Below are 27,520 nucleotides of genomic sequence, written 5' to 3' on the forward strand. Positions count from 1 at the left end.
GGGAAACGGAGGGGAAGGGGAGGAGTCCGCCCTGAGGGCCGCCCCCTTCCCGCCCTTTCCCCACCTCGGGGCGGAGCAACGCCGCAGCCCAAGATGGCGGCTGCACCCTCCCAAGATGGCGGCGGCACCTTGCCAATACGGCGGCGGTACCTTCTCAGCATGGCGACTGCCGCGTCCCGCCCCGGCCAATCCCCTCCGAAGATGGCGAGCGCACCTTCCCAAGATGGCCGCGGCCCCGCCCCGCGCCGCGCGCTGCACGCCGGGCGCTCGGGGCGGGCTGAGGGCGCGGGGCCGGTCGGGCCTGCTGCGGTCGGAGCGAGCGGGGCCGGGCCGGGCCGGGCAGGGCAGGGCGGGCGCCATGCCGGAGCTGGCCGTGGACAGGGTGGTCGTGCACCCGCTGGTGCTGCTCAGCGTCGTCGATCACTTCAACAGGTGCGGCCGCGCGGGAGTGGCGCCGCGGCGCTGAGTCACGGCCGGGCCGGGAGCGGGGCCCTGAAGGAGCCCGGGGCCGGGAGGGGACCCGGCGGAGCGGGAGGGTCCCGGGGCCGGGAGGGGATCCGGCCCCTCCGGAACCCCGGGGAATTGGGGCCTAAGTCCGCTCCCTGCCGCCGATGCCCAGCGGTTTCGGAGCCAGAAATAAACCCTGAGTCCCAGGAGGTGGCCGAGCCCGCGGCGGCTGACGCTGGCGTCGGTCGCTGTTCGCAGCCGGGGTCGGGGTCGCGTCCCCCTGAGTGACATCGGGCCGTCCCTGGGGACAGGCTTTGGTTCCGAGGGCAGCGGAACGCCCTTTTGTGGCTGTAAACACAAGCGGTGGTAGCACAGTCTTAACCCCCTCTTCCACCCCCGCTGTGTCTCCTCCGACACGGGGTGCGGGTCCCTTCTCCCGTCCTCCCCGTTCGTGGCAGGGACTGACAGCCGTTTTTCCTTTTAGAATAGGAAAAGTGGGAAATCAGAAGCGAGTGGTTGGAGTGCTGCTGGGCTCCTGGCAGAAGAAGATCCTGGATGTGTCCAACAGTTTTGCAGGTGAGTTCGTGTGTCCTGCCCTTCTCCAAAGGCACTGAATTATTTAGTGGATGGTTGTGTTGTGGGTTTTGAAGAAACCCTTGATCCATCCATGTACCAATCACCTCATATCCAACAACAAATGCAAGCTGCTGTCAACACCCCTAAGTAAACCTCACTCTCCTTTAGCAGCCAAAAATACCCAAACCCGGAGCATTTCAATAAACATTTTAATTCAGGAAGTTGGACTCTTAAACACTGGTGTTTTGTTTTATTCCCAGTACCCTTTGATGAGGATGACAAGGATGATACCGTGTGGTTCCTGGACCATGACTATCTGGAGAACATGTATGGAATGTTTAAGAAGGTCAATGGTGAGTTGAGATCTTCTGACAGTCAGGGATATGCTCCCAAAAACTTTCAGGGCTGTGGAGGAGGGAATTCCTATGAATCACAGAATCCTTGAGGGTGGGAAGTACCTGTAAGATCATCAAGTCCAACCATCAGCCAGCACCGTGTTCTCCGCTAACTGTGTCCCCCATCCACATGGTTCTGAACACTTCAGAGATGGGACTTGCATCTCGAGATGTCAGATGTGCAGGCTGTCAGACCCTGAGAGCCACACAATTAACAGAAGCTGTTAATTAGCCGTGAAGGGGCCAGGAGAAAAGCTGTGGGTCAGTTACGGTGATGAGCGAGTGCGGTCACTGCTCAAGCCATGGCCTTGTAATCCACTTCCCTCTCCTCCACACAGATCAGGCTCTCACCCTCCATCAGCCCACCCAGTCTCTGCCCAGGTCTCTCTGCTGGGGCCTCCCCCAGTTCTGATTCCAAATCCTTTCTGCTTTTGCTCAGCCAGAGAAAGAATCGTGGGCTGGTACCACACGGGCCCGAAGCTGCACAAGAACGACATCGCCATCAATGAACTGATGAAGAGATACTGCCCCAACTCTGTAAGTGGGGCCACCTTTGGCCTGTGGGGTTGTTCTTGCCTCCCTTTCCCTAAAAGGGGCATCTGGGAAGCCTTGTCCCCCACCTTTTTTGCTGGTGACACAGCTGTAAAGTGATTGAGGAACTGGGATCAGGAGTTTTTTGAATCATTGTCTCAGTGCTTGAGGTTACTCCTCTGGGCAGCCTTGTGCTGGTGCTGAGGAGGGAAGAGCTGGCTTGGGTATTTTTTCCCTACTCCTTGACTGAAATCCAGTTTTTTGCACGTTTTCTTTCTCCCCAAGGTGCTGGTGATCATTGATGTGAAGCCAAAGGACCTGGGGCTGCCCACAGAAGCCTACATCTCCGTGGAGGAGGTCCATGATGTGAGTGTTCACTGTGTCAAGTGTCACAGCCGTGGCTGGGAGCTCTTGGAGGCTGTCACTCGTGGGTGTCACAGGCTGCAGGTGCTCCAGGTGTGCCCAGTCATTGTGGGCCTGCCCTGAGCAGCTCACTCCTCGCTGAGCCCCACGCAGACAAACAACACCCAGCAGTGAGTCACTGTAATTGTTGCATTTAAATTAATACTGGATGCATATAAAATAGTGGATCTTGTTGCCTTTCTGAGGCCTTCACTGCAGAGCAGGAGCTGCTCTCCCAAAATGCAACAAGGTTGGATCAGGGAAGAGAGAAATAATTGAGATATTTACAATTTCCATTGCTCCCTCCAGGCACAGACCAGCAAAATGCAGAAATGGGAAGTTAACCAGAGCAGGAGAGATTGCTGGGGCAGTCAGTGACACTGATTAAATCAAGGACACCCCAGCCAGAGCTGTTCCTCTCAGATCCCTTGTAGCCTGTGTAGGGGCTGCTTTTCTGGTTTCCTTGGTGCAATCCCTCATCCCCTGGCTGAAATGCCCCGTTTGTGTCCCCCTTTAGGATGGCACCCCAACCTCCAAGACCTTTGAGCACGTGACGAGTGAGATTGGTGCTGAGGAGGCTGAGGAAGTGGGTGTGGAGCACCTGCTGAGGTGAGGGGACAGCTGTCCTGGGCCCAGCCACGCTCCCAGCGGCGTTCCCGGTGCCACTGCCCGAGGAGCACATCCAACACGTGGCATAAATCCTGGGAGCCGGCCTGCCATCAGCCCTGGGCCCTGCTCACAGCTGGGAAGGTCCCGGGGGTGAGGTTCTAATCCCCATTCTCTCTGGGTTGCAGGGACATCAAGGACACCACGGTGGGCACGCTGTCCCAGCGGATCACAAACCAGGTCCACGGCTTGAAGGGACTGAACTCCAAGCTTCTGGACATCAGGAGCTACCTAGAGAAAGTAGCCCTGGGCAAACTCCCCATCAACCACCAGATCATCTACCACCTCCAGGACGTCTTCAACCTGCTCCCAGATGTGAACCTGCAGGAGTTTGTCAAGGCCTTTTACCTGAAGACCAATGACCAGATGGTGGTGGTGTACCTGGCCTCGCTCATCCGCTCCGTTGTGGCCCTGCACAACCTCATCAACAACAAGATTGCCAACAGGGATGCGGAGAAGAAGGAAGGACAGGAAAAAGAAGAAAGTAAAAAGGAGAGGAAAGATGAGAAGGAGAAGGACAAGGAGAAGAGCGATGGCAAGAAAGAGGAGAAAAAGGAGAAGAAGTAAAAGGTGTAGTTTTTTTATTTGTAAATTAAAAATCTTGTAAACTAAATCCCTGGTGCTGGGGTCTTGTCTGTCGTGCTCAGCACTCTGCTCCTCCTCACCAAGGCAGGGCTGGGGGGAGCCATGTGGAGGCTTTTGACTTGATGATGCTGTTACACAGCACTTCTCCTGCCCCCAGTGTGTCTTCGGGGGTGTTGATGCCTCAGCTCACGCACACTCTGCTCTCACTGAGCATATTCCCATGTTCCGGGGCTAATCCTTTGCCACTAGCCAGTGTTGTGCACCCTCGGGCTGTGGCACAGCTGGGATGTTGTCACTGCTGTCACACCTCCGGGCCAGTGAGGCCCCAGCCCCTCCCTGGGGACAGCAATGGTGGCCCTGTCACCCCTGGCCGGGACCAAGCAGCTCTAGGGGCTCTGGGGAGGCACTGGGGCCCTCACCACTGACAGAGCAGGCAGGGACAAAATCCATGGGATTTGTGATCCCAGTGCTGAGCGTTGGATGCCGTTATGGCCCTGGAGCCTCAGTCCTGCACAGACCCCACCCTGGGAGACACACACTGACCCAGGAGAGGCGCAGACCTGGGACACAGAGGGACCCAGGACACACACGGGGACCCAGGACACAGGCACACCTCGGCAGCTGCTTTGTCGTTTATTGCACACGAAGCCGCGCGGGGCAGGCGGGGCCGTGCGGAAGCGGCCGGTTCCCAGCCCGGAGCCTTGCAGGGTCCCGTCTCCACAGGCCCCGGACACACGGACACAGACACGCCGGGTCTGTCGCCCGCACACACGGGAGGGACAGAAGTGACAGCCAGGTGATCTTGCCCTCCTCACTGCAGAGGGAACAGGAGTGTGGGCAGAACCCAGGATCTGAGCGAAGGCCGGCAGGGCCCCTGCAGAGCCCCCGGGGCTGCTGTGGAGCACCAGCTCCAAGCAGAAACCACATCATTTAAATACAACCGCCCCGGGGCCATGGGCTGCACATCCCTGGACACGCCAGGGACACGCTCAGCCAGGCTCTGGCTCCAGTGGCTGCAGGTCTGGCCTGGGAAGGGGCTGTCCTGGCGCTCAGATGGTGCACAAGAGCCCCTCAGAAGCACTGTCTCGGGGATCCCTGTCACTGTTGCTGAATGCAGGATGGGGCCCAGAAGTCAATCTAGAGCCATTTTCCCCCTCACCTGCCACATTCACCAAAATGCCATGAAAGGCAGAAAACACGAGGGGGAAGAAGAGCATCTACCAAACACTTAACAGTGTCTGCAGAGGGGGCTGGGGAGCCCCAGTGGCCCCTGTGCTGCCCCCCAGCCCCTCTGTGCCAGCCCTCGCAAGCCAAGCCCTTGTGTCCTACTCTCCATCACACCTCGGGTTTCCTTAGGGAGGGAAACACAGCCCCGTTCCCCCAGGGCCGTGTCAGTGCAGACCTTGCCCAGGAACAAAAGCCACAGTGTCCATAGGGGCCCGTGCACATCCCGGGGAGGGCTCGGCCCTGGGCACCGGCCGGCAGCGCTCCGGGAACGCCCCACAGCTCCATCACTCCTGTCCAAACCCTTCCGTCTCCTCAATGGCGTAAAGCAGCTTCTCCTTCAGCTGTTCATAGCTCTTGTAGGGAGGGAGATCCAGGCGGTTGAAGCTGGGGAGAGAGCCGAGGCTGGGACAGGCCAGGAAGAGCAGTCCCCTCCCATGGGATGGAGAGCCCCGTGCAGCCCCACAGAGCTCCCTGCCCCTGTCCCCGCGCGCTCCGGCCAGGCCGAGGGGCAGTGACTTACCACGTGTGACTCCGTGGCAGCCACGTCTCTTTGCCAACTTTATCTATGCAGAATTTCTGAGGCCCGTTGCTGCCTGTTAATGAAGAGCACAGCAAAGTTCTTTACACGACCAGGAGCTGAAAAAGAAACCCCACCCACACACCAAGATCCACCATCATGGCCCTACAATCTCAGAGGTACACAGGGCATAAATCCATGGCAGCAATCCCTGCCTGGCTGCAGAAAGGACATTCAATAAACAAAGGAGAAAGCAAAAAACAGATTCACAGCACAGAGGGGCAAGAGCTCCATCTCTGAGCACGATGGCTCCATAGCAAGTGCTAAAAGCCATTGATCTGTAAACCCTCAGGATTGTGTGAGTCCATCCAAGTTTTAAAGGACCTGGCACAGCAAGTCTGAGTCACTAAGGTGGTTTTTTAACACAGTGGGAATGCTGGAGAGATTCCAGGGGGTGGAAAAAGCTAATATGCCAGCAAGAACAACTGAGTGGGTTAAGCAAGCTGGTTGGCGTAACACGAATGCCAGGAAAGTCAGGGAAAGGCTGGTATAGGCCCCAAAAAGCAGTAAATTAAAGGAGGAGTGGAACCACACTGTGGTTTTCTGAAAAAGAGGCTTTGTCGCACAAGAATGAAAATTGAATCAGAAATCCAATCTCATTCAGACTGAGATCACAAACCAGCCCCACAAAGTTAACCATGGTGGGACCCTTCGGTCACGGCCAAAGAACGTGTGTGGAAATGGCACAACACCAGAGCACTGTGCTCAGACCTCACAGCTGCCTTCCTGCTCACGTGCTGCCGTGAGCTCTGTGTGGGGACAGGGACAGGAAGGTGCCACCCCCAGGACACACCGATGAGCTCAGCAAAGCCCCCGACGGGCAGGCGGCAGGTCCCCGTCACGAACTGCAGCAGCCGGATCCTCTTCTCGTTGTCCATCTCCTTAACCACCTGCAGCAGGAACGCAGCAGCTGAGTGGGATCCTGGTCCCATCCTGCAGGATGGCTCCTGCCAGCGCACCCCACGCCCTCAGCTGGGCTCAGACTGACCTGCCAGAACCACTGGATCTGTTTGCTGTTCTTGGTGTAGTGCCTGTAGATGGTATTTTTCTGCCAGTCGTTCATGTCAATCTCCTGCATCCCGCACAGCATCAGCTGGGGACAGGGGACACTCAGCAGGGGACAGATGGGGCCCTGCACCCACGCTCTGAGTGCCAACCCCTCTGGTGCCAGACTTCACCTGGCCCAGGTGCCAGTACTGAGGTGTCTGGCACAAATTCCTCCCATCCAACGGGATGGTCTCTTGCCAATGGACCCAACGAGCCACCCCCGCACCCAGCACACGTGGCTGTCATCAGGGGATGGGCACAGAGCATGAGCAGGGTCACCACGTGCCACTCTCCATCCACATCCCCACCCCAGGGGCCAGCTCACCTCCAGCTCCTTCTCGTCGAAGTAGCGCAGCCACTCAAGCGGCACCACCTCGTTGAAGCCGTCCAGGAACGCCTTGGTCTGCTCCTCCACGCCCCGTGTGAACCTCCAGTCTGTCAGCAGCCTGGGGAGGCAGACGGGGTCGGCACAGGGCCAGCACTGCTGGCCTGGCCCGGGGAAACCCCAGGATCCCTCCCACCAGCAAGGAGGGCCCAGGGAGTGTGGGGAATGGGAGAGGGGCTCCCTCAAAGCACCAGGGCTCCCCTCAATTCCCACTGGTGGGTTTCTGTCTCTGCCCCCAAACCCATGAGCAGCATTCAGCCCTGACAGTGGCCTTAGGAGCTCCAGGGGTGCAAACCACATCCCCTGGCTGGAGCTGAGCTGGCCCTGGCAGCCCCCAGGCAGGCAGGGGGAACAGCCATGGGATGGGAAAGCAGCCTCAGCCTCTCTCCCCTCTCCTTTTTCCTGAAAGTACTGGCAACTGCCCAGGCTGCAGCAATCCAGACCGCAGCAGAGCTCGGCCAGCCGCGCCAGCCCGGGCTTGTCACAGGCCACGTAGCCCAGGGAAGCGGCCACGTCCCAAGCCCCACGGTCCCACCCCTGCAGCCGCTGGGGGCGGGTGCCTGACAGGACCCTTGGGGCAGCCACTCACATGATGTACTCCTCCTTGTTCTCCTCCGTCACACGGATGCTCTCACCACCCTCCTTCAGCTCGTGGGTGGTCACCTTGCCCAGGATCTCCATGTCCTGGATGAAGTACAGCTCCAGGCCGCACTCCTCCAGGCTGTTCTCCCTGTGGAGGACACGGGGATGTGATTCCTGATGGAGGCACCCAGCAGCAGTGAGGGGCTGTGGGGGGAGCTCTGCAGGAGGGAGTGCAGGGCACTCACTTGGTCCAGACGATGGAGTTGTAGAACTCTGGGTCGATGGACTCCAGGTCCTTCAGCGTCGGGCGCTTGTTCAGCATCCGTTTGTAGAAGGGCAGCGTGAAGCCAGTGTCGATGAACTTCCCGTGGTACAGAGCCTGTGGCAGGGAGGGGACACCAGGTCACAGGGGACCCTGGGATGCAGCCCCGGGGCAACACAATGCTCCACCCTGGGGCAGCCACAGTGCAGAGGGGACTCATTCAGGGGTTCCTGAGCTGTGGCACTTGCTCCTCACTGGTACACATGGAGGGGAAGGGTGGGCTGCCCCAACAGCACTTCCCAGGCCGGGTGGGCTGCAGCCCCTCTCCCTCCCCATGGCAAATTCCACTCCATCTCCCTCTCCCCTCACAGCTCTATTAAGAGCACTTGTTTAAACAGAGCTGTGCTGTGGCTTCCCTGAATCCCTGGCTTCCAGGAGCCCCGAGGCAAAGGCAGCCAAAAATAATGCAGACGCTTGTCTAGAACGGCCCAGCGGTGAGTAATAGTCTGGGGTTTTATTGGTATCCTGCGAGGCGGGGCAGGGCAGGGCAGGACAGCGGGGCCGGAGCCGCCTCCGCGCACACCCCGCGGGGCTGCGTGCCAGGGACCCTTCCCCGGGCTCGGGGAGCCCCGGCAGCCCCCCTGCCAGCCCGGGGCACACTGGCCTTGAGCAATCCAAGACAAATGGGAGGAGCTGCTCTGGAGCTTGGGCAGCTGGAAAATCTCACACTGCTGGGACTAAAAATAGTCCCTGGAGCTGCAGACCCGACAGCACCTGGGGTGACAGCCAAAGACCTGGAGCCGTCCATCCCTGCCACAGCTCCTGGGAAACCAGGTCTCCTCTGGCCCCACAGCCGTTCCGTGGATTCAAAACGCATTACCCCACAGCACCCCCTTGAAGGCCCATCTCCCACTGACCCCCACGTGGGCAAGAAGGAGCTCAGGGAGGGCAGCAGCGCCGAAGCCAGCACACCCACAGCACACGGAGCTGCCCCTTGCCCTGCTGCCCACCCTGTCCCCTGCTCCACACGGGGACACAGACCCCTGGGGCCATCCCCCGGCTCTCACCATGGCGATGAAGCGGCCGATGAAGCGGAAGTAGGTGAGGTGGTCGGGGTTGATGGAGGAGGCGGGGTTGATCTGCAGGCAGTAGTTGTTCTTGCCAGCGTACTCAAAGAGGCAGTACATGGGGTTGAGCACCTCATGGGACAGGAGGAAGAACCACTCCCTGGAAGGAGACAAGGGGAACACGGTGAAAAGCAGCTCAGGGAGGGGACAGTATGTGTCCCTGCACCAAGCAGGTGCCCACCTCCCCAGGGTGCCAGGCAGGTGCTGGGCACTGGTGTGACTGGGCAAGGCTGTTCCCCTCCCCAGGGTGCTGTGTGGCATTTGTGAAAGTGTTTCTGGAGATGCCAGCTTGCTGCAGGCCCCACTCAGAGCACTGGGAACCTTGGAAAGTGCCACACACAGTCCCAGCTGGGCTGTCCCACACACACACACCCCCTGAGTGCACCCAGTTCCTCCGCACGCGCTGCCCCGGGAGCCCCACGCCAAGCTCGGGACAGCACCATCCTGGCTTTGCTCCCCCGGCCGTGCAGGCAGACAGGAATCCTCAGACGTGGAGGCAGCCCCGGCATCCTGTCCGTGGTTCTACCCTGTGGTAGAACAGCATGACGTAACCTACCATAGGGTAAAACCACTGGCAGGACACGGAGAGAGCTGGAGCAGGAGCAGGGGCCGGGGCAGCCGCCCCATGAAGGGCAGCAGGCGAGCGTGGGGTGGCAGCGGGCAGGGACACGCCAACTGAGCTCCAAGGAGATGTCCCAGGTGAGCCAGAGGGGGCCCACAGGGACACAGGACCCCCTTCCAGACAAGCCACAGCCCATGCCCTGTGGTAACATCATCCCGGGGCAGCAGCAGGGTTGCAGAAACCACATCACACCCTGCCTGCCCTGGCACACACTGACTGTCTGGGGCCTGTTTGCTGCAGGGAGACAAGGCCACTCAGCCCATCACCCCCACAACTGGGGGCAGCGGGGAGTCCCAGCTGGGTTCCCTGTGCTCTCACTGCCAGGACAGGCTGGTGCGATGCGTTCAGGGTGTCCCACCATTCCTAAAAGCCAGTTGCCCATTTGAATGCCCCTGGACTCCTCTGCTCAAGGGCTGGGAGCAGCTGAGTGCAGCTGCCTTATGCGTGCACTGCCCACGGGACCCAGGGCACAGGCAGGGCACGGCCCTGTGGCCCGGCAGGCCACGCTCACCTGGCGATGCCACCGTAGTCCAGGCCCTCCTCCCCTCGCATGATGATGTACAGCCGGCGCCGCAGGTCGTACGGCTTCATGTTCATGATCTGGGGACAAGCAGGGCAGTGTCACCACAGCCAGGGCCAGCTCCACTCCTGCTGGCCAGCTCCATGGCCTGGCTCCTGCCCGGCTCCGCGGCCCTGGCACCTCCCTACCTGCTGGAAGGAGTCCTCGAAGAGCGTCTGCCGAGACACGCTGATCTTCACATGGCTGGGCAGCGCGTTTGACTGCAGGCAGGGCAAAGGCACGGGGCTGTGTGAGGCTGGTACGGTTCTCCTCACCCACACCTGCCCACAGGGCTCAGGGCAGCCACACAGCTGCCCACAGCCGCTCTACTCACGTGGCAGAGGAAGCGAAACTGGTGGTACTTCCAGCGAAAGCTCCGGTCGTACGCGCCCGGGGAGCCGCCGTGCTTGCTCCTGCCAAAGCAGCGGGGCCAGGGTCACACCCTGTGCCTGTCCTGAGCAGCCCCCGGCAGGAGCCAGGTGGGATGGGGGTCACTGGGGCGCAGCTCCCCTCAGTCAGAGCCCACACGAGCCCCCAGACGAGCTGCTCGGGGCTTACCCAGACTCGAAGCCCGGGCGCGGGTCCTTGAAGGTGGTGGTGCGGGTGTTGTGGTCCACGAAGTACCGCACGCTCTCATTCGTGTACTTCATCTCCCAGCCCGGCGGCAGCGGCGGCTCCTGGATCATCCTGCTGGCAAGGAAGGGCTCACCAGACAGGCCCTTTGGGCAGTCCCCCCCTCAACTACAGCTCTGTGCCAGGCAAAAGGAAGGATTTATGGCATGGGACTGTCCACACCCCAGGAGAGGAGTCCTGCCTGGGCAGCGCTCTGGCCACGGCCACGGCACTGTCAGAGCTTCCCCTCCACCCGTGGGACACATGGCCTCAGTGCAGGCCAGGTCCCTGGAGAACTGCACCTTCCCAATCCCTGCTCCCCCCACGGCCGCCTACCCCTGCGTGCGAGGATCTTCCCACTGCGTGGTCCGGGTGTTGTGGTTCACGTAATACACTCGCCCATTGTCCTGTCTCTTCTCTAGGAGAAAAGGGAAAGAAAGAGTTAGCTGGAGTCCTGGAACAGCCCTCCCCTTCCCAGCTCAGAGGAAATTTGTCAGCTCCCCCATTCCACCTCCCTGGTTCGTTTGGAAAAGGCAGGATAAACCCCACATTCCTTCCGCGTGCCCGAGCTGCCTCAGCCCGGCAGTGCCAGCGTGGGGAGGTGCCAGGGCAGAGGCCAGCACTGCCAGGCCAGCACTGCCAGGCCGGCACAGGGGCTGTGCTCAGCCACACACCCTCGTGGCACACACACAGCCCCTCCTGGGACACGCAGCAGTATCCCTCCACATAGATCCACAGGCGCTTTCCCAAACTCCCTGCATGGCCGTGCTCCAGTGCACACGTGTGTGAACGCACACACCTCCCTGTGCTGCACACAGGCACAAAACAGCTACAGCACACACCCCGGCCTTGCAAACAAACACCCCCTGCCTCCCCAGCACTGTGTGTGCCCTGCACCTCCTCCTCCTCCTCCATGTGCTGCGTCACTCCCCCATGCTCAGCCCTGCACCATGCAGGCAGGGACACCTTGTCACCTCCCTGTCACCCTTGTGGCCAGTGCCAGCCCCTCGCTCCATCTCACTCCTGGACTGCGGGCAGCAGCCCCCAAATGATGGCCAGGACTGCAGCCATCCCAGGGATCCCATCCAGCCTGGGAACCCCCACCCCACGGTGCTGTGCCTGCCCAGCTGCCACTGGGGGTGGGTCCCCTCTCCTTGCTGATGGATGGGGGGACACCCAGCAAGGGCTCCACCACTGCCCCCATCAAGACACTGCCCCTGCAGACTGCCCGAGCAGCCTTGCCCCTCTGTCCTGCTCCAAGCTCCCACAATTTTAACCCTTCTCCTGCTCTCTCTGGCACAGCACAGCCCAGCTGCACCCACAAGCATCCCAGCCTGCCCTCTCCAGGGATGCTCTCACCATGGAGGGGTTCTCTCTGTCCTGGAGGTGGCACAGGGACTTTTCAAAATGTCCCAGCACACAATGCTTGGGCCATTTGGGGATGACCAGCTCTGCTCCTGCCAGCTGCCAGCCCTGCTCCAGAGCCAGGCAGAGCATCCCAGGAGGCAGCACAGCAGTGGGAGCTCGCCAGAGGGGTCCAGGGACAAACAAGGACTTCCACCCCCAAGTTGGGGATCTTCCCCAATCCAAAGAGCAATCTCAAGCACTTCTGCATTCAGCAGCTGAGAGAGGCTGGGAACTCCTCCAGGAAAAGAGGAAGGCAGGGGAAAAAAAGCTGAATTTCACATAAGAGATCGTGCTAGTCACAGGCAGAGTCAGTCCCACGTGCAGCCGAGCACAGGGAGTGCTGGCTCCAGGGTCACCCTTCACCCTTCCCAGTAACGCCAGTCACGGGAGCCAGGGAGCTGCTGGCAGCACGGTGCTGCCCGCGGGACAGGCAGGGTCCTGCTGCGGGTGACAGGAGTGTCCCCTGGGGGCCACGCAGGGGCAGGTGAGCGGTGCAGTACTTACCCCAGCCGGGAGGAAGGGGCCCCAGAGGATCATTGTCGGACGGGGCTCCGGAGGACTAGAGAGAGCAAAAACACGGAATAAACCCCAGAGCCGGGATGGCTGGGAGGAGCAGAACACAGAGATGAGCCGGCCAGCCCCGCTTCCACTCGCCTCTCCTTGGCCCACAGCTCCCAGGGAACTAAAAAAAAACTTGCACACTCAAGGGGGGGTTAAAAAAAGAAACAAAATAAGCAAAAGCAAATGAAAAAAAAAAAAAAAAAAAAAAAAAGAGCCCAGGAGCTCAGGCTAAGCAGGGCTGGGGCAGCCAAGGGGCAGCGGGGCAGGGGCTGTGCCGGCCCAGGGCAGCGGGACGGCCCGGAGGGCTCCGGACGTGCGCGGCTGCTCGGCTGCGCCGGCGTCCCCTGCACATACACCTCCAGCCTCCTCCAAGAACCACACACAAGAGGGGAAAAAATATCGCAGGCCTTTCCAATGAAATCATTCCCACAAGCGCTGTCCACGCCCCGCGCTTCCTGGCGGGACGGCGGCCCCCTCCTCCCGGGCCGGGCTGCGGGATGCGCCGAGCCCGCGCCCCGGCCCCGCCCGCCCGCACAAAGCCCCTTTCTCGGCCGCACGGCACGGCTGTCCTCCTGCCCGCTGGGGCAAAGCCCGCCCGGCCCCGCCGGGCTCCCCGGGCATGGAGGGTCCCCGGGGTCCAGGGCAGGAGGGGGCCTGGAAGAGCTTTTAATGGTTAAATGAGAACGCATCGTTACCCAAAAGGTGAAAAGCCATCTGCTGGAGCGGGGCTGTGTCCCAGCTTCCCGCGCCGGGATGGGTGCGACTCACCTGGGCCCAGGGAATGCCACCCGCAGCCAGACCCGGCTGGGAACCGGGGCAGCCCCGGCCCCCCACTCCCAGAAAGGCACCAAAACCTGGGTGGGTACAGCTCGTGGCAGCCAGCACCCCGAGGATGGCCTGGCACAGTCTGTGCCCCTCAGAGCTCTGTCTCTTGTACCCACCCCCTGTGCCAGGACTGGCGTGGCCAGCACAGCTGGACTTGGGGCAGTGTCCACTCCCTCCCGCCAGGACAGGCTGCCCACACAGCAGCCGAGTCATGTCCAGGGGTACCACCTCGCTGGCACCTCAAAACACCTAATGAAAGCTACCAGGGCAGAGCTCCAGGCAGCTCCTGCTGCTCCCCACAGCCCCTGGGAACAACCTGCCCCCAGACCCTTTGTGCAAAGCATGTGGCACTGGGGCATCTGCCGGGAGAGCGGTCCCAGGCTCCACTTGAGCCCCCCAAACTGTGCCTTTCCCACCTCTGCCCCACTGCTCATCATTCCCCTACCGTGCCCTCCAGCAAGGGCAGAGGGATGCTGGAGGCAGGAGCAAGTCAAGCAGCAAGCCCCTGTGGGGCAGCAGACAGAGCAGGAGCCATCACTGTTGGCAGCAGAACTCAAACAAAAAGTACAATCGTTTCATCAGGCTAAATTTGGAGGCCGAGTCCCTCCCTCGGCAGAGCGTGGCCAGGGCGCATCGCAGGGCCTGGAGCAGCTCCAGGGCTGGTGCTGGCAGGGAGGAGGGACAGCCCCCAGCCCCGCTGGGCACGGTGGCAGCCCCTCCCAGGGGAGCCCCTGCTGAAGGCAGGGCCAGCACAGGATCGGGGGTCCAGCTCTGCCTGTGAGGCTTGGAAGGGTTGGAGAGACATCCAGGGAGGGAGAGCCAGGGGGAGGAGGGGGCTGAGCTGCTCCCACAGCCCCAGGAGTGAGCCTGATTGTGTCCCACACAGAATACACTTTGCTCTACACACCCCACCAGAGAGCAGCTGAGCTCCTGGATGGAGCCCTGAGCTCACTCCAGTCCCAGCTGGGACTCCTGGCTTTCTCTGAGGAGATAAAAGGCAATGAGAAGTCGGTCCCTGTACGCTGCCCACCTTCCCTCCACAGCTGTTCACCTGCCTCTGGCAGCAGTGCAGGTTCACCCCTGCGTGGGGCTGGATTGCTGCTCCAGGAGGCAGAACTGCTCCAGTCTGGCTCTGTCCCTGTCCCAAGCACTGCTCTCCCTGCAGCCCACGACCACCAGCACTGCTCAGGTCAGCAGAGGTGCTCACCCCTCCACAAGGGTCCAGATCCATGGTAAAGGTATGGCCAGGCCATGATCCATGGCCAGAAGTAGTCCCTGCCCAGGAAAATAATGGTTGAGACCATTCCCTGAGCAAGGAAATTCAAACATTCAGCCCAAACCAGGAACAGAGGGAAGCAGCAGATAAAGCAGGAGGGTGCTGGCCAAGTCCAGCTCGTTCCCTGCACTCTCTGGTCCCTGGCTCCTGCAGCCCTCTCCACTTGCACCCCAGGCCTTTAGCTCCAGGACCCAGCCATGCTGCCCTCAGCCCAACAGAGACCTGGAGAGGGATGAGCTCAGGCCCCAGAGCCTCCTGTCCTGCTACACACCAGGCTCCCATGGCTCCCTCCTGACAACAGGTTCTGCAGCCCCACAGGTCAGCAGCAAGGCTTGTCTGATGGGAGCCACAGGAGAATGTGTGGCTGGCCACATTGGCACTGGAGAAACCTTGGGGACAGGCTGCTGAGGACACCTCCCACCACCCTTCAGGGCCATGCAAGCTTTATAAAAAGCAAGTCACTCCCCCAAGGCCTCTGCAGGCAGCTCAGTCTGTGAGCTCCCATCCAGACACTGCTCTGAGCCGGCACAGACCCACACAGCCCAGCAAGCGCCTTCCCGCGCCCCGTGGCTCCCAGGCAGCCCCGGTGAGACCAGAGGGAGAGGCAGGTGAGACCCCAGCTCTCACCTGGTACAGGAACCTCTGGCTGAACTGCTGCATGGCCCCTTGCAGCTGGTTGCGCTGCGACTGCCACTGCTCGTAGTTCCTGACGTACTCGGCCGTGGGGCGCTGCCACGTGGTGGTCCGGGTGTTGTGGTCCACGTAGTAATACCTGCCTCGGGGATCCACGCGTTTCTCCCACCTGGAAGCACCCAAGGAAGTTGTCACTGTGTGGCTCACGCCGCTGGGGTCCTGCGGACTGACACCCTCCGCCACAAGGGCTCCGTGCCCAGCTCCACAACCACTGCTCTCACACCTAAAGGGGCTCTTCTGGGCAAGGACCCACCAAAAGGAAACACAAAGGGTGAGTAACTCCTCGAGTAGCTCCTGCAAGGGCACACGAAGCCTGACAGGATGCTGGGACACCAGTGGAGCTCCCACCAGGATGCCATGAACGTCCATCCCTCCAAGACAGCGACTGATCCAAGGCCTGGACCCCCGAGCCCCTTACCCTGGAGGAAGGGGTCTCTCCCACGTCGTGGTCTTGTTGTTGTGGTCTACATAGTAGACTCTGCCATTTGGCAGCTCCCGCTGCTCCCACCTGCAAGGAAAATGAAATCATGAGGCAGGTGATACTTGCTGGCACCAAGAACATCCAGAGAGCTGTCCCTGCTGGTCAGGGAGCCCAGCCCCTCACATCCTTGGCACTCCAGCCTTCATTTGACAGGTCTGCGTGGCAGCCACTGGGCCTCCTAGACGGGGAGAGGGGCTGCAGCACTCTGCTTCCTCAACAGGCACAACTGGAGCATAAATTCCTAATTTGCCTCAGAAAGGTCAGCATAGGATTTCACAGAGGGTCAGTTTTATGCCCTGTGTTTCTGATGTTTTTGTTTAGTTTCTCTTAATACATCTTCAAAGGGGAGTGTTTGAGTTGGGGCTGGGATCTGTCCCTGCAGCCCTGGGCTTGCTGCTGACAGCTACAGCTTAAACACATGCGTGGCCATGGTGCTCAGGCTGGGGTGGCCCTGAGGACAGCCCAGTGACAGCAAGCCTGGCTTCACAGGGCCACGCTGCAACCACTCTTTGTGTGCCTTCATTCATTAATTTACCCTGGCAAAGGTAAATGCTCCGTGGAGCCTGTGCTTTCTTGTCAGCTTTTATCCTGCAGCAGAGGAGGCGAGCCAGCAGCTGCTGACAGATCAAGTGTTCTCCTGCCACACTTCTGCTCCCACAGGCCTCTCTCCCCATTCAATCATCTGTCTCAATTAATCACCACAAAAAGCTCTAGGAAATTAATACACCAGCTTCTGTGAGGCAGCAAGGGAGCCAGCCCAGGCTGGCAGGCAGCAGGCAGCCCGGGGGATAGAGCTGCTCCATGTGCTGGTACCCCACAGCCTGGGCTCATCCCAGCTCAGCCCCACAGCTCCAGGGACAGCAATGCCATCACCACAGCCACACACCTGCAGTGACACAGCTCAGCTGCACTGCAGCCTCTGTGGAGCCAGTGCAACACCTGCACATGTTGCTTCCAGTCAGCAGCACTGGACCTTTCTCCTCCCTGGAACGGGTCAGAGACACCAGTGGGCATCCCTGAGGGAGAGTCCAAGGCAGGGCCTGCTGTGCCCCTGCACCATAAGGGTGAGGGGCTGCCAAGCCTGACACCACCTGGTTTCCAGGTCACAAACCATGAACTTGGTGCTTCATGAACATAAAAGCACCAGGACAGGTAAAACAAGAAAAACATTTTCTCTAAAGAGAAAATCAGCACAGCTGGGGTGTCCTAAGGCATGAGCAGGTCTACCCCATGAGGAGGATGGCAGAAGGTGTCCATGCACTTTGAGGGCAGTGGAACTGCCCTGGACAGCTCCTCCAGTCTCATTAACAACAGATGCTCTGATCCATACAGCTCTGAGGACTTGGAAGGTACCATTCCTGCGGCTGTAGAGACCAGAACTCCCATGATGAGAATTCCTCCAGGTTTCTGGATCCCTCTGGGTGCACTCATGACTGCAAAGAGCCACGTGGGACTGGGGAGAGCTGCTGGTGGTGGCAGCTACTGCCTGATGTCCCCTGTCCCCACCACACTCCCTGTAAAAACACTGATGAGCTCACAGACTGCTCACCAGCAGCTCCTGGGTGATGTGAGGAGTGAATCTGCTGAGAGCTGGCTCTGTGAGCCAGTGCTGATGAACCGTGGTTACTGCTGCCACACAGGGATGGGGACACTGGGGACAACCCATCGTGGCTCAGACACCTTGCCCAGCTCCACAGGGCCCCCAGCATGGGAGATCCATGGTTTTGGGAGTGCTGGATGGTGGGAGCTCGCCCCACAAGCACCACAAAGCACCCAACATGCCAGTCCCTGCCAGCTCTCCTCCAGCTGCCCACAGGCTCTCGATGGCCATGGATGCAAGGAGCCACAGGCACTGGGAAGTGGCAGAGCTGAGGCAGCCCTGCAGTCCAAACAAAACGCCCTCCTTACGTAAGAAACCACAGCCCGTGGGCTCTGCCAGGCAGCATAAAGCACCTCTTTGTGCGGGCAGGGCAGCGCCGCACACCCCCCGCCCTGCTGCCTGTCCCACACGGGATCATCCCTGATAGGATCCAGATGCAGGAGCCAGCAGCCCCCTCCCCTCCCCTCCCTCGCTGCTCGGAAAGCCCAGCAGGAGAGCTGGGACCCCAGGCTGGGACCCCCAGGCCTCGGGCGCTCCACGCACGCTCCCGGCTCCGCGGGGGAACGCTGCCCAGAGGATGTGAAGGAGGCTTTGGGCACTGCTGGGCTGGAATTACTCAGAACTCCTTCCAGCCCTCTCCAGCCCCTAGGACAGACTCCCAGTTGTGTGAGGGATGCCTTTGAGCCGCCACACCTGGTGCAGATGTTGAGACACAGAGATCTGAGCAAGCAAATCGCTCTGGATCCCCAGATGAACCCAAGCATCTGTCACAGCCCAGAACGAGCAGGGAGGCTGAGGCCACCCTCCAGAGGTTGAAGTGAGTGTCCCCCATGCTCCCAGGGAAGGAAGGAGACACTCAGAGAACAAGGCAGGGCTCGGGAGGTGCCTGGTAGCTCTGCAAGGACTTTGCTCCTGGAGTGGCAGAGCAGGAGCCGCCCCCATGGGCCCTGCAGTGCTCTCACAGCCAGCCCAGCAAGGGGCTCTCCTGCATCCCCATCTCCCAAGCTGGGCCCCAAACCACTAGTCAGAATAATTCCGTGGTGAGGTGAGCCCGCCAAAAACCAGCCTCCCTGGATCAGGGCTCAAGAACTCCAGAAGCTCATTTACACCACCCCAGGGACAGTGTTGTGCAATCCCAGTTCAGCAAATCCCCGTTAGCCCAGGACCTGCTCTGGCAGCTCCCTGGAAGGGCTCACACCGTGGAGACCCCAGTGCATTCAACTCCCCACTCTCATTCACCTGGGAAGCCCTCGATCTCTGGTCTCCCCTGCCCAGGCCAGCACAGCACAAGCACAGCTCATGCTGCCCTCTTTCCCCCTACAGATCCCACAGCCAGCGCAGAAGGTGCTAATCAAAGGTGTCTCCAGAGACACCTTTTTCCAGATTCCAGGAGCTCAGCCTGGAGAATGTCCCTACCCTTCAACATTCCTCTCCATCCAGCTCCCAAAGCACAACAGCTTCATTCTCCTCCCTGCTCTGACACACCAATTCTCTGGTGTGAGCTCCACAGGGACATGGGCAAGGTGGACATGGCCACCTTTCCATCTGGCTGGGCCAGGTAAACCCAGCCTGGTGTGTCTTAGAAAGCAGTGCCCACAGCCTTCGGAACCCAGAGGTATCTGCAGGCTTCCCCACCCCAGCAGAGAAACAACAGCCTGTTTCCAACCCCAGGTGGGGAAAAGGAGACCTTCAGTCTACCTGGTAGGAGCAGAAAGGGGCTTAAGCTCTGGCTGGAATAAAGGCCTTTTTGAGAGCACTGGACTTTTCCAGCTGCCTGGAAACAGGAAGCGCCCAGGCCAGGAGAACAGAAAGCCTCACACACCCTGTGCATAAAGGCACAGTGAGCCGTTAACCCTAATTACCTGTGACTGACACGCGAGCGGGGCCTGACCTTCCAGGCATCGCCTCAGCCAAAGCAAAATAAACAGCTCCCTTCATCCCAAACACAGGCCGTTTCACCCCCCGCCCAGAATTCAAGGGGTCTGACACAAGGGGAGAATGGTGCAGCTGCAGCACACTGGGGGCTGAGCCCAGACCCCAACTGCTGCCCCCCACCCTGAGCCAGCAGCTCCCCCTCCCCTCCAGCCCCCTCCCGATGTCCCCTGGAGGAGGAGGAGGATGAGCAGCATCCACACCGGGGAGAATGAGCACCACTAGGGTCCTGTCCCCCTGTCCCCAGCAGTGGCCAGTGCCTCTGTGGTGTCCCCAGAGCATGTCCGTGCCCTCCTGCTCAGTGGGAGCTCCCTGAAAATCCACACTGTCTCCTGGGTGTTCTCGTCTGACTGATCCCTTCAGCAGCCCTGTGAGAGCCAAGGGCTCTGCTGCTCCACGGGCACAGAGATGCCACCCACTGTTGAGTGCCCAAACACCGGTGGGCACAGGCCAGACCCCAGCCCAGAGCGTCCTGGGCAGGCAGGCAGGACAGGGAGCACCGGCTGTGCCAGGCAAGGGGCACAGGATCCCAGCACCTCCCTGTTCTGCTGAGCACCAGCACCTCCAGCAGCTGCTGGGGCAGCCCTTTCCCTCCCTGGAACAGCCTCTGGTCCCGGCACACAGCAGTGCCCCAGCTGGCTCCTGTCCCCCTCCCCGAGGGCCGCAGGCAGAGCTTACCCGGGGGGCAGAGCATCCAGGGCGAGCACGGCTGCCCGGGCCGGGGGGGCGCTGGGGCCCGAGGCCGCCTCCTCCGCCTCCCTGGAGCCGCCCAGGGCAGGAGGGGCGGGAGCAGAGGAGCCCTCGGCCGTGCCGGACGCCGCCGGGGTCGGAACGCTGGCCCCTGCTGCCGGCCTGTCCTCATCCATGTCCACGGCAGCCACGGCGTCCCCGTTCACTGCAAGGCAGAGGGGAGCAGGTCAGCGCAGGGAGGGCACCGAGGCTGGCTGACCTTCCCGGGAAGCAGAGCACGTGGTGGGTGACAACTCGAGCTCGTGGTGGGTGACAACCCGAGCACGGCACTCTCAGTGCTCCCAGCCTGCGGCAAAGGCAGCACCTGCTTCACCCAGACCCCTCTGGGAACCACTGCCACCGCCTCCATCCTGAGACGGCACTTTGCATTTGTGCCCAGGGTTTCTTCTGCCACTGGAAACATGCTGCAACCCAGATGGGAACTCGGGGAATGAGCAGGAGCCCCAAAACAGTGACTACAGGATCTCCCCCTGAGGCAGAGTGAAACCCAGGCTCCACAAGTCAACAGCACTGCAAAGAGCTACATGTTGCTGGATTCCACTGAACCTTTGGAAAAGGAGAGACAAAGCAAAGGAGAACTACCAAAAAAAAACTGTTGAGGAGGAAAATGCAGAGCAAAAAATGAAAGGGAATTTGTTAGAGGAACATTTATTAGATACCAAAACCCCAAGATGTGGCAGCCCAGCTGAGGAGAACCTTTGGTACAAGATAGTCTGGCTGGAGTGGTAAAGCAAAAGCTTTATAAAAACCCATGAACAAGGAACAAAGGAGTGAGGGATGCAGACATACTTCCAGGAGCTAGAGCTGAGAAACATAAAAAACTGTAAGGAAAGCCCAAACATTTAGAAGCATTGTAGGAAAAAGCAGTACAAACCCTCATGGAAGGGAGACTGAAGAGCTACAGACGCTCTGTAGAAGAGACAGAATGAGACCCATCAATGCACAGGGACAAAATTCCCAGGCACCACAAGATGCATTATGAATCTCAGCAGGGACTAATTTTCTCCCCAGTGAACAGCTCTGAGCTCTGCCCCACCTCCCACGAGCACTGGTCACCTGTGCCATTGGCCACGCCGTTGGCCATGCTGGTGGCCGTGCCGTTGGCTGTGCTGGTGGCCGTGCCATTGGCCATGCTGGTGGCCACGCCGTTGGCCATGCTGGTGGCTGTGCTGGTGTGCTGTGAGCTCTTGGCCTGCTGCCGGTGCCGGCTCCTGCCACTGGGACTTTGCTCTCCACTCCCCGTGTTCCCCCGGGCTGCCCCGGCCGCATGTCGGTGCGTCCTGCAAGGGAGGGAGCACAGGAGGTGAGACATGTCACGTGGAAAACACCACTCCTGCCTTTGCACCCTGGGCTTCTGCTGCTTCCACGCAGCACAGCCACTGCTGTCCCCTGGGAAGGGTCAGGATACGGCTCCATGCCTCTGCTCAGGGCAGTGCCTGGAGCTTCATGCTGCCTGCTCAGATCTGCCCAGAGTCCTGGCACACACCTGCTGGTGGCAAAGACCCATGGAGGAGTCACCTGGGTGACACCAGCTTGCTTTGTTCACAGGTGGTCACTCTACATGCCAAGGAATGGCCCTGGATGCTCACAGCCAGACTCCTGCTCACCACAGTGGATCCCAGCTTTGCTGCATCCACCCCTGCAGATCCCAGGAGATCCCACACCAGCCCCGGGTCCTGCACCATGGTGGGGACCCTCTCCAGTGCCTTGTGCCTGGCTCCAAGCCTAGCGCAGAGGCAGGTGAGGAAGGTGCTCCCAGGACAGCTGTGGCCTCCAGAAAAGGAGAGAACAGTCAGGAAAGATAAGAGCTGAAATCCCAGCACGAGTTGTGACCAGCTCAGGTGCAGCTGCTCCATCTCTTGGGGGTCACTGCCACCCTGGAGCTCACCTGTCACTGCCCTCCACGGCCAGGGCACCCCAACCTTCACTGGCAAAGCACCTGCAGCTCCCCCAAGCAAACTCACTGCCTTGGACCATCCAGGGCGCCCAAGGCAGCACAAAGGCATTCCTGAAACAGCTGGGTTTCACCTTAAGAATTCATTCCTGCGAGGGAGATGCTGTCATCCCAAATCTGGGGGGCCTGAGGAGCAGAGGCAGAGCCCAGACACCTCCACCCAGGCTGGCAGCCCAGGCAGCAGCCATGGAGGGTAGAGACTGCAGGGAAAAGGACATGAGTTTCTCCCAGCCAAAATCTACCTTAAAAGGGCAAAACCCACAAACTGTCCCCAAGACTCAGGGCTGGTGCTGGGAGGGGACAGCAGCTTGGCAGCAACAGGGCACAGATCAGTCATGCCACTCTCAGCAGCTCCAGCAACTGGAACCCTCCCACTCACTCCAAAGCTGCTCTCCTCGGGGAGCGGCTCATGGCAGGGCTGGGACTGGGAGGAGACATGGGAAAGCAGGAGATGGTTGTTGAAAATAGATTAGATGAGAGCCACGGGCAGAGCAGGAGCTGCTGTGACCACTTGAGTGAGTCACAGACCCCTAGGAGGGCAGCCCCAGCCAGGGGCTCCTGGAGGGGCTCCTCAGACAGTGAACTCCCCGAAACCCCAGCTGGCCCCCAGACACAGCTCCATGCTGCAGTTTGCTTTGGCCACCAGCACCCAGCAACACAGGGCATCTGTGGGGAGAGAAGAGGCTCCTCTTCCCCCACCAGGAGGTGAAGGGGGCCCCTCACTGCCGGGGCTCAGCAGGGCACACTGGTACCACCCAGCTCCCAAAAGCTGGCTGGGACCTCTCCCCACAGTTCCCCCCATGGGGAGGCCAGAGGCAGCACAGCCCCCAGAGCCCTGGCCAGAGGGGAGCAGGCAGGTGCCACCAGCCTGTCCCACCGGGAGCAACCTCTCTGGCATTGGATGGCTCTGGTCCCTGCCCTCCTCAGCACAGATGAGCTCAGAACTGCTCAGGGAGTTTTTAGAAACCAAAACAGGATGTTTCCAGCCGGCGGCACAGGGTTACCAGCCTGAATTAGCCAGCCCGCCGCCCAGCCCAGCCCTCCTACGAGTGCTCCCATCTGGGCATTGTCTTTTAATAGACACTGGAAACAAACCCAGCAAGGCCACAGAGCACGGCGGGATGGGAGCGTGAGCTTAAAATAGGAGCAAGGAAAAAGCAGGCAGAGCACAGATGGGAACAGACAGGGTGGGATGGAGAGGGGTGTGTGGATGGCAGCCCCTCTCCCACAACGGGGACAAGACCCTGCTGTCCCCCATCGACTTGGGGACCTTGGCTGGCTGCCCCACTGCCCCTCCCGGGCTGGGGCAGATGATGCCAAAGAGTAAAGTGCCATCAGCCAGGTGACATCAATCCTTCCTCTTCCCCTTCTGCCAAGGCAGAGTCCCCTCGTGAGCACGAACCCCAGCCAAGAAACCCAGGAATGGCCAGTTCCTGCAGCTGGGATGGCCAGAGGGTCCCTCAGGAGATGCAGCAGAGGTGACAGTGTGTCTCAGTCTCACTCAGCACATGAGAGCCCAAGCTGTGGCCGAGGAGGAGGGCAGAGCACAAGCTGGAGCCAGCGCTGGCTCTGGGGAGCAGGGCACAATCTCTGGGAAACAGAGAGAGCCTCAGTGCCATGCAGGGGGCGAGAGCACAGCCCCCAAAACATGGAGCTGAGAAATTCCCCCAGTCCCTGCCAAAGGGGGGAGGCAGCCACATCCCCCAGCACCCAAATGAGAGAATCATGGAATAATTTGGGTGCCAAGGGATCTGAAAGCTCACTCTCGTTCCAGCTCCTGCCATGGGCAGGGACACTTTCCATTATCCCAGGGGGCTCCAAGCTCCGTGCAGCCTACCAGGCTCTGTCTGGACACTTCCAGGGATGGGGCAGCCCCAGCTTCTCTGAGCAACCTGTGCCAGGGCCTCCCCAAACAGGGGCTGTGGCACCCATGGCCCCAGCTCTCAGCCAGAGCTCCCTCTCTCCCTGCACAGACGGCTGTGGAATTTCACACCCAATCACCAAGATTAGCAGCAAATCCCAAGATGACATTTGTTCAGGAGAAGAAAGAGAAGCCCTGACCAAGCAATTTCCCTTGCAGGGACAGTGTGGAAATAGCTGAGGAGCAAAGAATGCCCCTTTTCTTCCCATCCTGCCGCTGAGTGACTTTGCCAGCATCCATCACCAAGCCCAAGAAAATAAACACGGCTCTGTGTATAAACACAGCAACCATCAAACAACATTCCCAAGTGCAAGGGACCCACATTCCACCCTGGAGCGTGCAGCTGTCTCCTCTGTGGGTATGGAGAGCAGTGCTCTGCCCCACAGAGCAGCACCACATCTCACTGAGCAGGGGTGTCCAGAACAACCCCACATTCAGGTGAGTACAGCACGGATTGAGAGCTAGCTCGGAGGTTCCCACAGCAGGGCAGCCAGGGGATATGGCTGGTGGCAGGCACACCTGGCAGGTGTCTGAAGGTGCCCTGCACAAGTCCTGGCCAGACTTCACCACACTCAAGGTGACAGCTGAAGCACAAACTCCTCACAGACAATGGGAAGTCAATGGGGAATGGGCAACAAGCAGTGCCCAGGCTCAGCCTCCCAAACCAGAATTTTTTTTGCAGGTTTTCTAGCACCTCCTGAGAGCTGCTAAGTGCCTGCCAAGCCCAGCTCATTCAGATCACTGAGCACTTCCCACCCCTGGGGAGGCTCTACCACCTGGACAGCAGGAATCAACAGGAACAGCCACCAGAAAGGGGCAGAATCTGTGTTCACAAACTGCTCCCAATTTCCATCCCTCTCCCTCCCCGGATGGGAGATGAACACACAACATGGAAAGACAAGGTCACTTTTTGAGCCAAAAACATCAACTCTGGTGTGTGCCCAGCACATAATGTAGGAGCAGAAGAGCTCGAGGTGTGAAGCTTGCAGCTGAGAGCGCTCCTGAGCCTGGGCCACGCAGAACCCCCCACGGACAGGCTGCAGGCGCCCTCTCCACAGCCACACTCCTACCCAGAACATCTGTACAGGCTGCTGGGCCACTGCCATGCTCTGGAAATATAAATAGGTGTTAAATTCAACTCCATGTTGACAGTGTGACACGTCTCTCAGTAACCACAGCTCCAAAAGGAGCAGCACTCAGCCACTCCAGCCCGGCAAGGAGGCAGGGCAGGGCAGGGCACAGAGCCAGCTGCAGGATGGCCTGCTGCCCAAGCATCTCACTTCCTTTGGAAGCAGCTGCTATTTCCCTGCAGCTCTGCTTCTCCTGCTCTCCCTGGACCTTCATAAGCATCTCCCTCTGGCCATTGCCTGGAGGAGCCTTGTGCTTCCCAGCCTGGCCAGGGCTGTGCTCAGGTGCTGGGGTTCCTGTGATCCCCATTTGAAGGGACCCCACTTTGCTGGTTTGCCTCACTGCCCCACTCTGAGACAGATCATTTTTTCAGCTGCCAGCAGAGCAACTGGTGGGAAACTCTCTGAGCCATCAGACTTGCTGCTCCTCGAGACACCAACACTTTAGGAGAGGCTCAGGCCAGCCACAGCCCAGCTGTACAGTCACTCCTCTGCACTCCCAGCTCTGCTGTCCCCCAGCACAGACCTCCCTTGTGCTGCAGGACAGGGGCTCACTGGGAGATCTGGAGTGGGGTGCCCAGCACAAGGCCAATCCAGCACAGCCACAGCGACCCCTCAGCAATGGACACACGGCATGGGACCCTCACCTCGGCCTGCTGCCAAAGCAGTTGGTGCTGGGGGGTTGGTGCCGGCCCTCCGTGGCCACAGCTGTGCTGCTGGGGTCCCGTCCAGGTACCTGGGACCCTGCATGGGGGAAGAACAAGGGGTGAAGAAAAGGACTGAACCACCTGTAGATCCACCCTCCTTCTCTCCCTCCTGCCTTCCAGAAAGGAGCCCCAAAAGCACAACAGCCCCATCCCCTGCAGGACAGACCCCCAGCAGCCTCACACCACACAGCCCAGCACCTCCTGCCCCCCCCAGCACTCCAAGCAGGACACAGGACTCTGCAGAGCTGGCAGTGCCAGGACAGCACTGCATCCACAGCTCCCAGATTTCACAGGTTCTGTCTTCCAGCAACAAAGAGAAGGAGCCAAGTGAAAGCAATGCACCAACCCCTGTTCTGCACAAGCTTTGCTCTCCTGGCAGCCCTGAGAGATCAGCCACCAGCCCATGACCCCACAGATGCTCTGGCATGGGGAGCTCTCGTGAGTGGATCAGCAATACTGACACCATTTCCCAGCCCTCACAGCCAGCGAGGGAAGGGGCTGATCCAGTGAGGGAAGGGGCTGACCTGCGTGGAAGGCTGGAGGAGGGCTGGAGAAGGGCCGCTCCTCCCAGGCTGCTGGGGAGGCAGCTGTGAGCCTGTGGCTGCTCCCGTTCCACTCCTGCCACAGCTCACCCCGGCGGGAGCCCACGGGGCTGGCCCGGGGTGGGCAGGGGTCTCACGGGGGGCAGAGGTGGGGGCTGGCCCGGGGTGGGCAGGGGTCTCACGGGGGGCAGAGGTGGGGGCTGGCCCGGGACACCGCGCTCGCCCCGCGCCTCGTGGGGCCGGGCACTCACCCTCCGTGCCGGCACTGCCGTCGGGAACGCTGCCCAGAGCAACAGCCGGCCCGTCCAGGAAAATCGTCAGCTCTCCGCCCGACACAATGCTGCCTTTGTTCTCCGTCTGCAGGTCCAGGGTCAGCTGCCTGTTCTCCACTGCGGCAGACAGGACACGGAGAAAGAGACCCCCAGTCAGCAGCGGGTACCGGCCCTGGCAGGGGTGGCTGCACCGCCCCAGCCCCGTGCCAGCCTCCCGGGCCTCCCCCATCCCCAAAGGACAATGTGCCCACGCCCTCAGGGCCACCAGTGCTGGCCCCACACCTACACACACCTACCAGCCCAGCCAGTCCCACCACCTGCTCCTGAGGAAGATCATTTTCAGCAGCCCTCAGGGTCCCTTCACCCTTCACTGGGGCTGCAGCTGCCCCAGGGGCCCTGGCTGTGACACCGAGACCCCCATCGCTCGCAGATCCAGGAGCTGGGGCTGTAGGGCAGATCCCAGCAGGAAAGCCAAGGGGTTTCACAGAACCACCGGGTTGGAAGAGACCTCCAAGATTGAGTCCACCCCATGCCCCAACACCTCAACTAAACCATGGCACCTCCCTGGGCAGGCCATTCCAGAACTTTATCACTCTTTCCATAAAAAACTCTTTCCTAATATCCAACCTACATTTCCCTTGGCACAGCTTGAGACTGTGTCCTCTGGTTCTGTCAGTGCTGCCTGGAGAAAGAGACCAACCCCACCTGAGCACAGCCACCTTCCAGGAGCTGTAGAGAGTGATAAGGTCACCCTGAGTCTCCTTTTCTCCAGGCTGAACACCCCCAGCTGCCTCAGTCGTTCCTCACAGGAGTTGTGTTCCAAGCCCCTCACCAGCCTCGCTGCCCTCCTCTGGACGCACTCGAGCGTCC

At 60.2% G+C, this 27,520-nt stretch overlaps 2 protein-coding genes across 4 annotated transcripts in view; one reads left to right on the top strand and one right to left on the bottom strand.

Annotated features, from left to right (window-relative positions):
* Positions 1 to 260: 260 nt before the first annotated feature.
* On the top strand, positions 261 to 3,630 carry PSMD7 (proteasome 26S subunit, non-ATPase 7). Its single transcript, XM_041484133.1, has 7 exons — positions 261 to 432; positions 932 to 1,023; positions 1,284 to 1,376; positions 1,858 to 1,955; positions 2,235 to 2,315; positions 2,869 to 2,960; positions 3,146 to 3,630. Exons 1-7 carry the CDS (start codon positions 359 to 361, stop codon positions 3,582 to 3,584), a joined length of 969 nt encoding a protein of 322 aa, XP_041340067.1. The 5' UTR covers positions 261 to 358; the 3' UTR covers positions 3,585 to 3,630.
* A 593-nt stretch (positions 3,631 to 4,223) lies between these two features.
* Positions 4,224 to 27,520, bottom strand: part of WWP2 (WW domain containing E3 ubiquitin protein ligase 2) — a 30,789-nt gene continuing 7,492 nt past the window's right edge. The window contains exons 5-24 of one of the 3 annotated variants that reach the window (XM_041484099.1): positions 26,630 to 26,767; positions 25,777 to 25,873; positions 21,184 to 21,407; positions 20,056 to 20,272; positions 15,783 to 15,872; positions 15,299 to 15,473; positions 12,514 to 12,568; positions 10,939 to 11,020; positions 10,549 to 10,677; positions 10,325 to 10,403; positions 10,140 to 10,211; positions 9,943 to 10,031; positions 8,750 to 8,909; positions 7,666 to 7,799; positions 7,428 to 7,568; positions 6,779 to 6,899; positions 6,395 to 6,499; positions 6,200 to 6,296; positions 5,350 to 5,422; positions 4,224 to 5,213 (exon numbers count right to left, since the gene is read on the bottom strand). In XM_041484099.1, the coding sequence (XP_041340033.1) occupies positions 5,114 to 5,213; positions 5,350 to 5,422; positions 6,200 to 6,296; positions 6,395 to 6,499; positions 6,779 to 6,899; positions 7,428 to 7,568; positions 7,666 to 7,799; positions 8,750 to 8,909; positions 9,943 to 10,031; positions 10,140 to 10,211; positions 10,325 to 10,403; positions 10,549 to 10,677; positions 10,939 to 11,020; positions 12,514 to 12,568; positions 15,299 to 15,473; positions 15,783 to 15,872; positions 20,056 to 20,272; positions 21,184 to 21,407; positions 25,777 to 25,873; positions 26,630 to 26,767 (2,378 nt within the window). In that variant the 3' untranslated portion in view covers positions 4,224 to 5,113. Of the gene's footprint in view, positions 5,214 to 5,349; positions 5,423 to 6,199; positions 6,297 to 6,394; positions 6,500 to 6,778; positions 6,900 to 7,427; positions 7,569 to 7,665; positions 7,800 to 8,749; positions 8,910 to 9,942; positions 10,032 to 10,139; positions 10,212 to 10,324; positions 10,404 to 10,548; positions 10,681 to 10,938; positions 11,021 to 12,513; positions 12,569 to 15,298; positions 15,474 to 15,782; positions 15,873 to 20,055; positions 20,273 to 21,183; positions 21,408 to 25,776; positions 25,874 to 26,629; positions 26,768 to 27,520 lie in introns of all 3 variants that reach the window. The other 2 variants (XM_041484091.1, XM_041484109.1) reach the window with 2 other exon arrangements.

Source organism: Pyrgilauda ruficollis, unplaced genomic scaffold (genome assembly GCF_017590135.1).
Source record: "Pyrgilauda ruficollis isolate IOZ18807 unplaced genomic scaffold, ASM1759013v1 scaffold117, whole genome shotgun sequence".
NCBI classification, from domain to species: domain Eukaryota; kingdom Metazoa; phylum Chordata; class Aves; order Passeriformes; family Passeridae; genus Pyrgilauda; species Pyrgilauda ruficollis.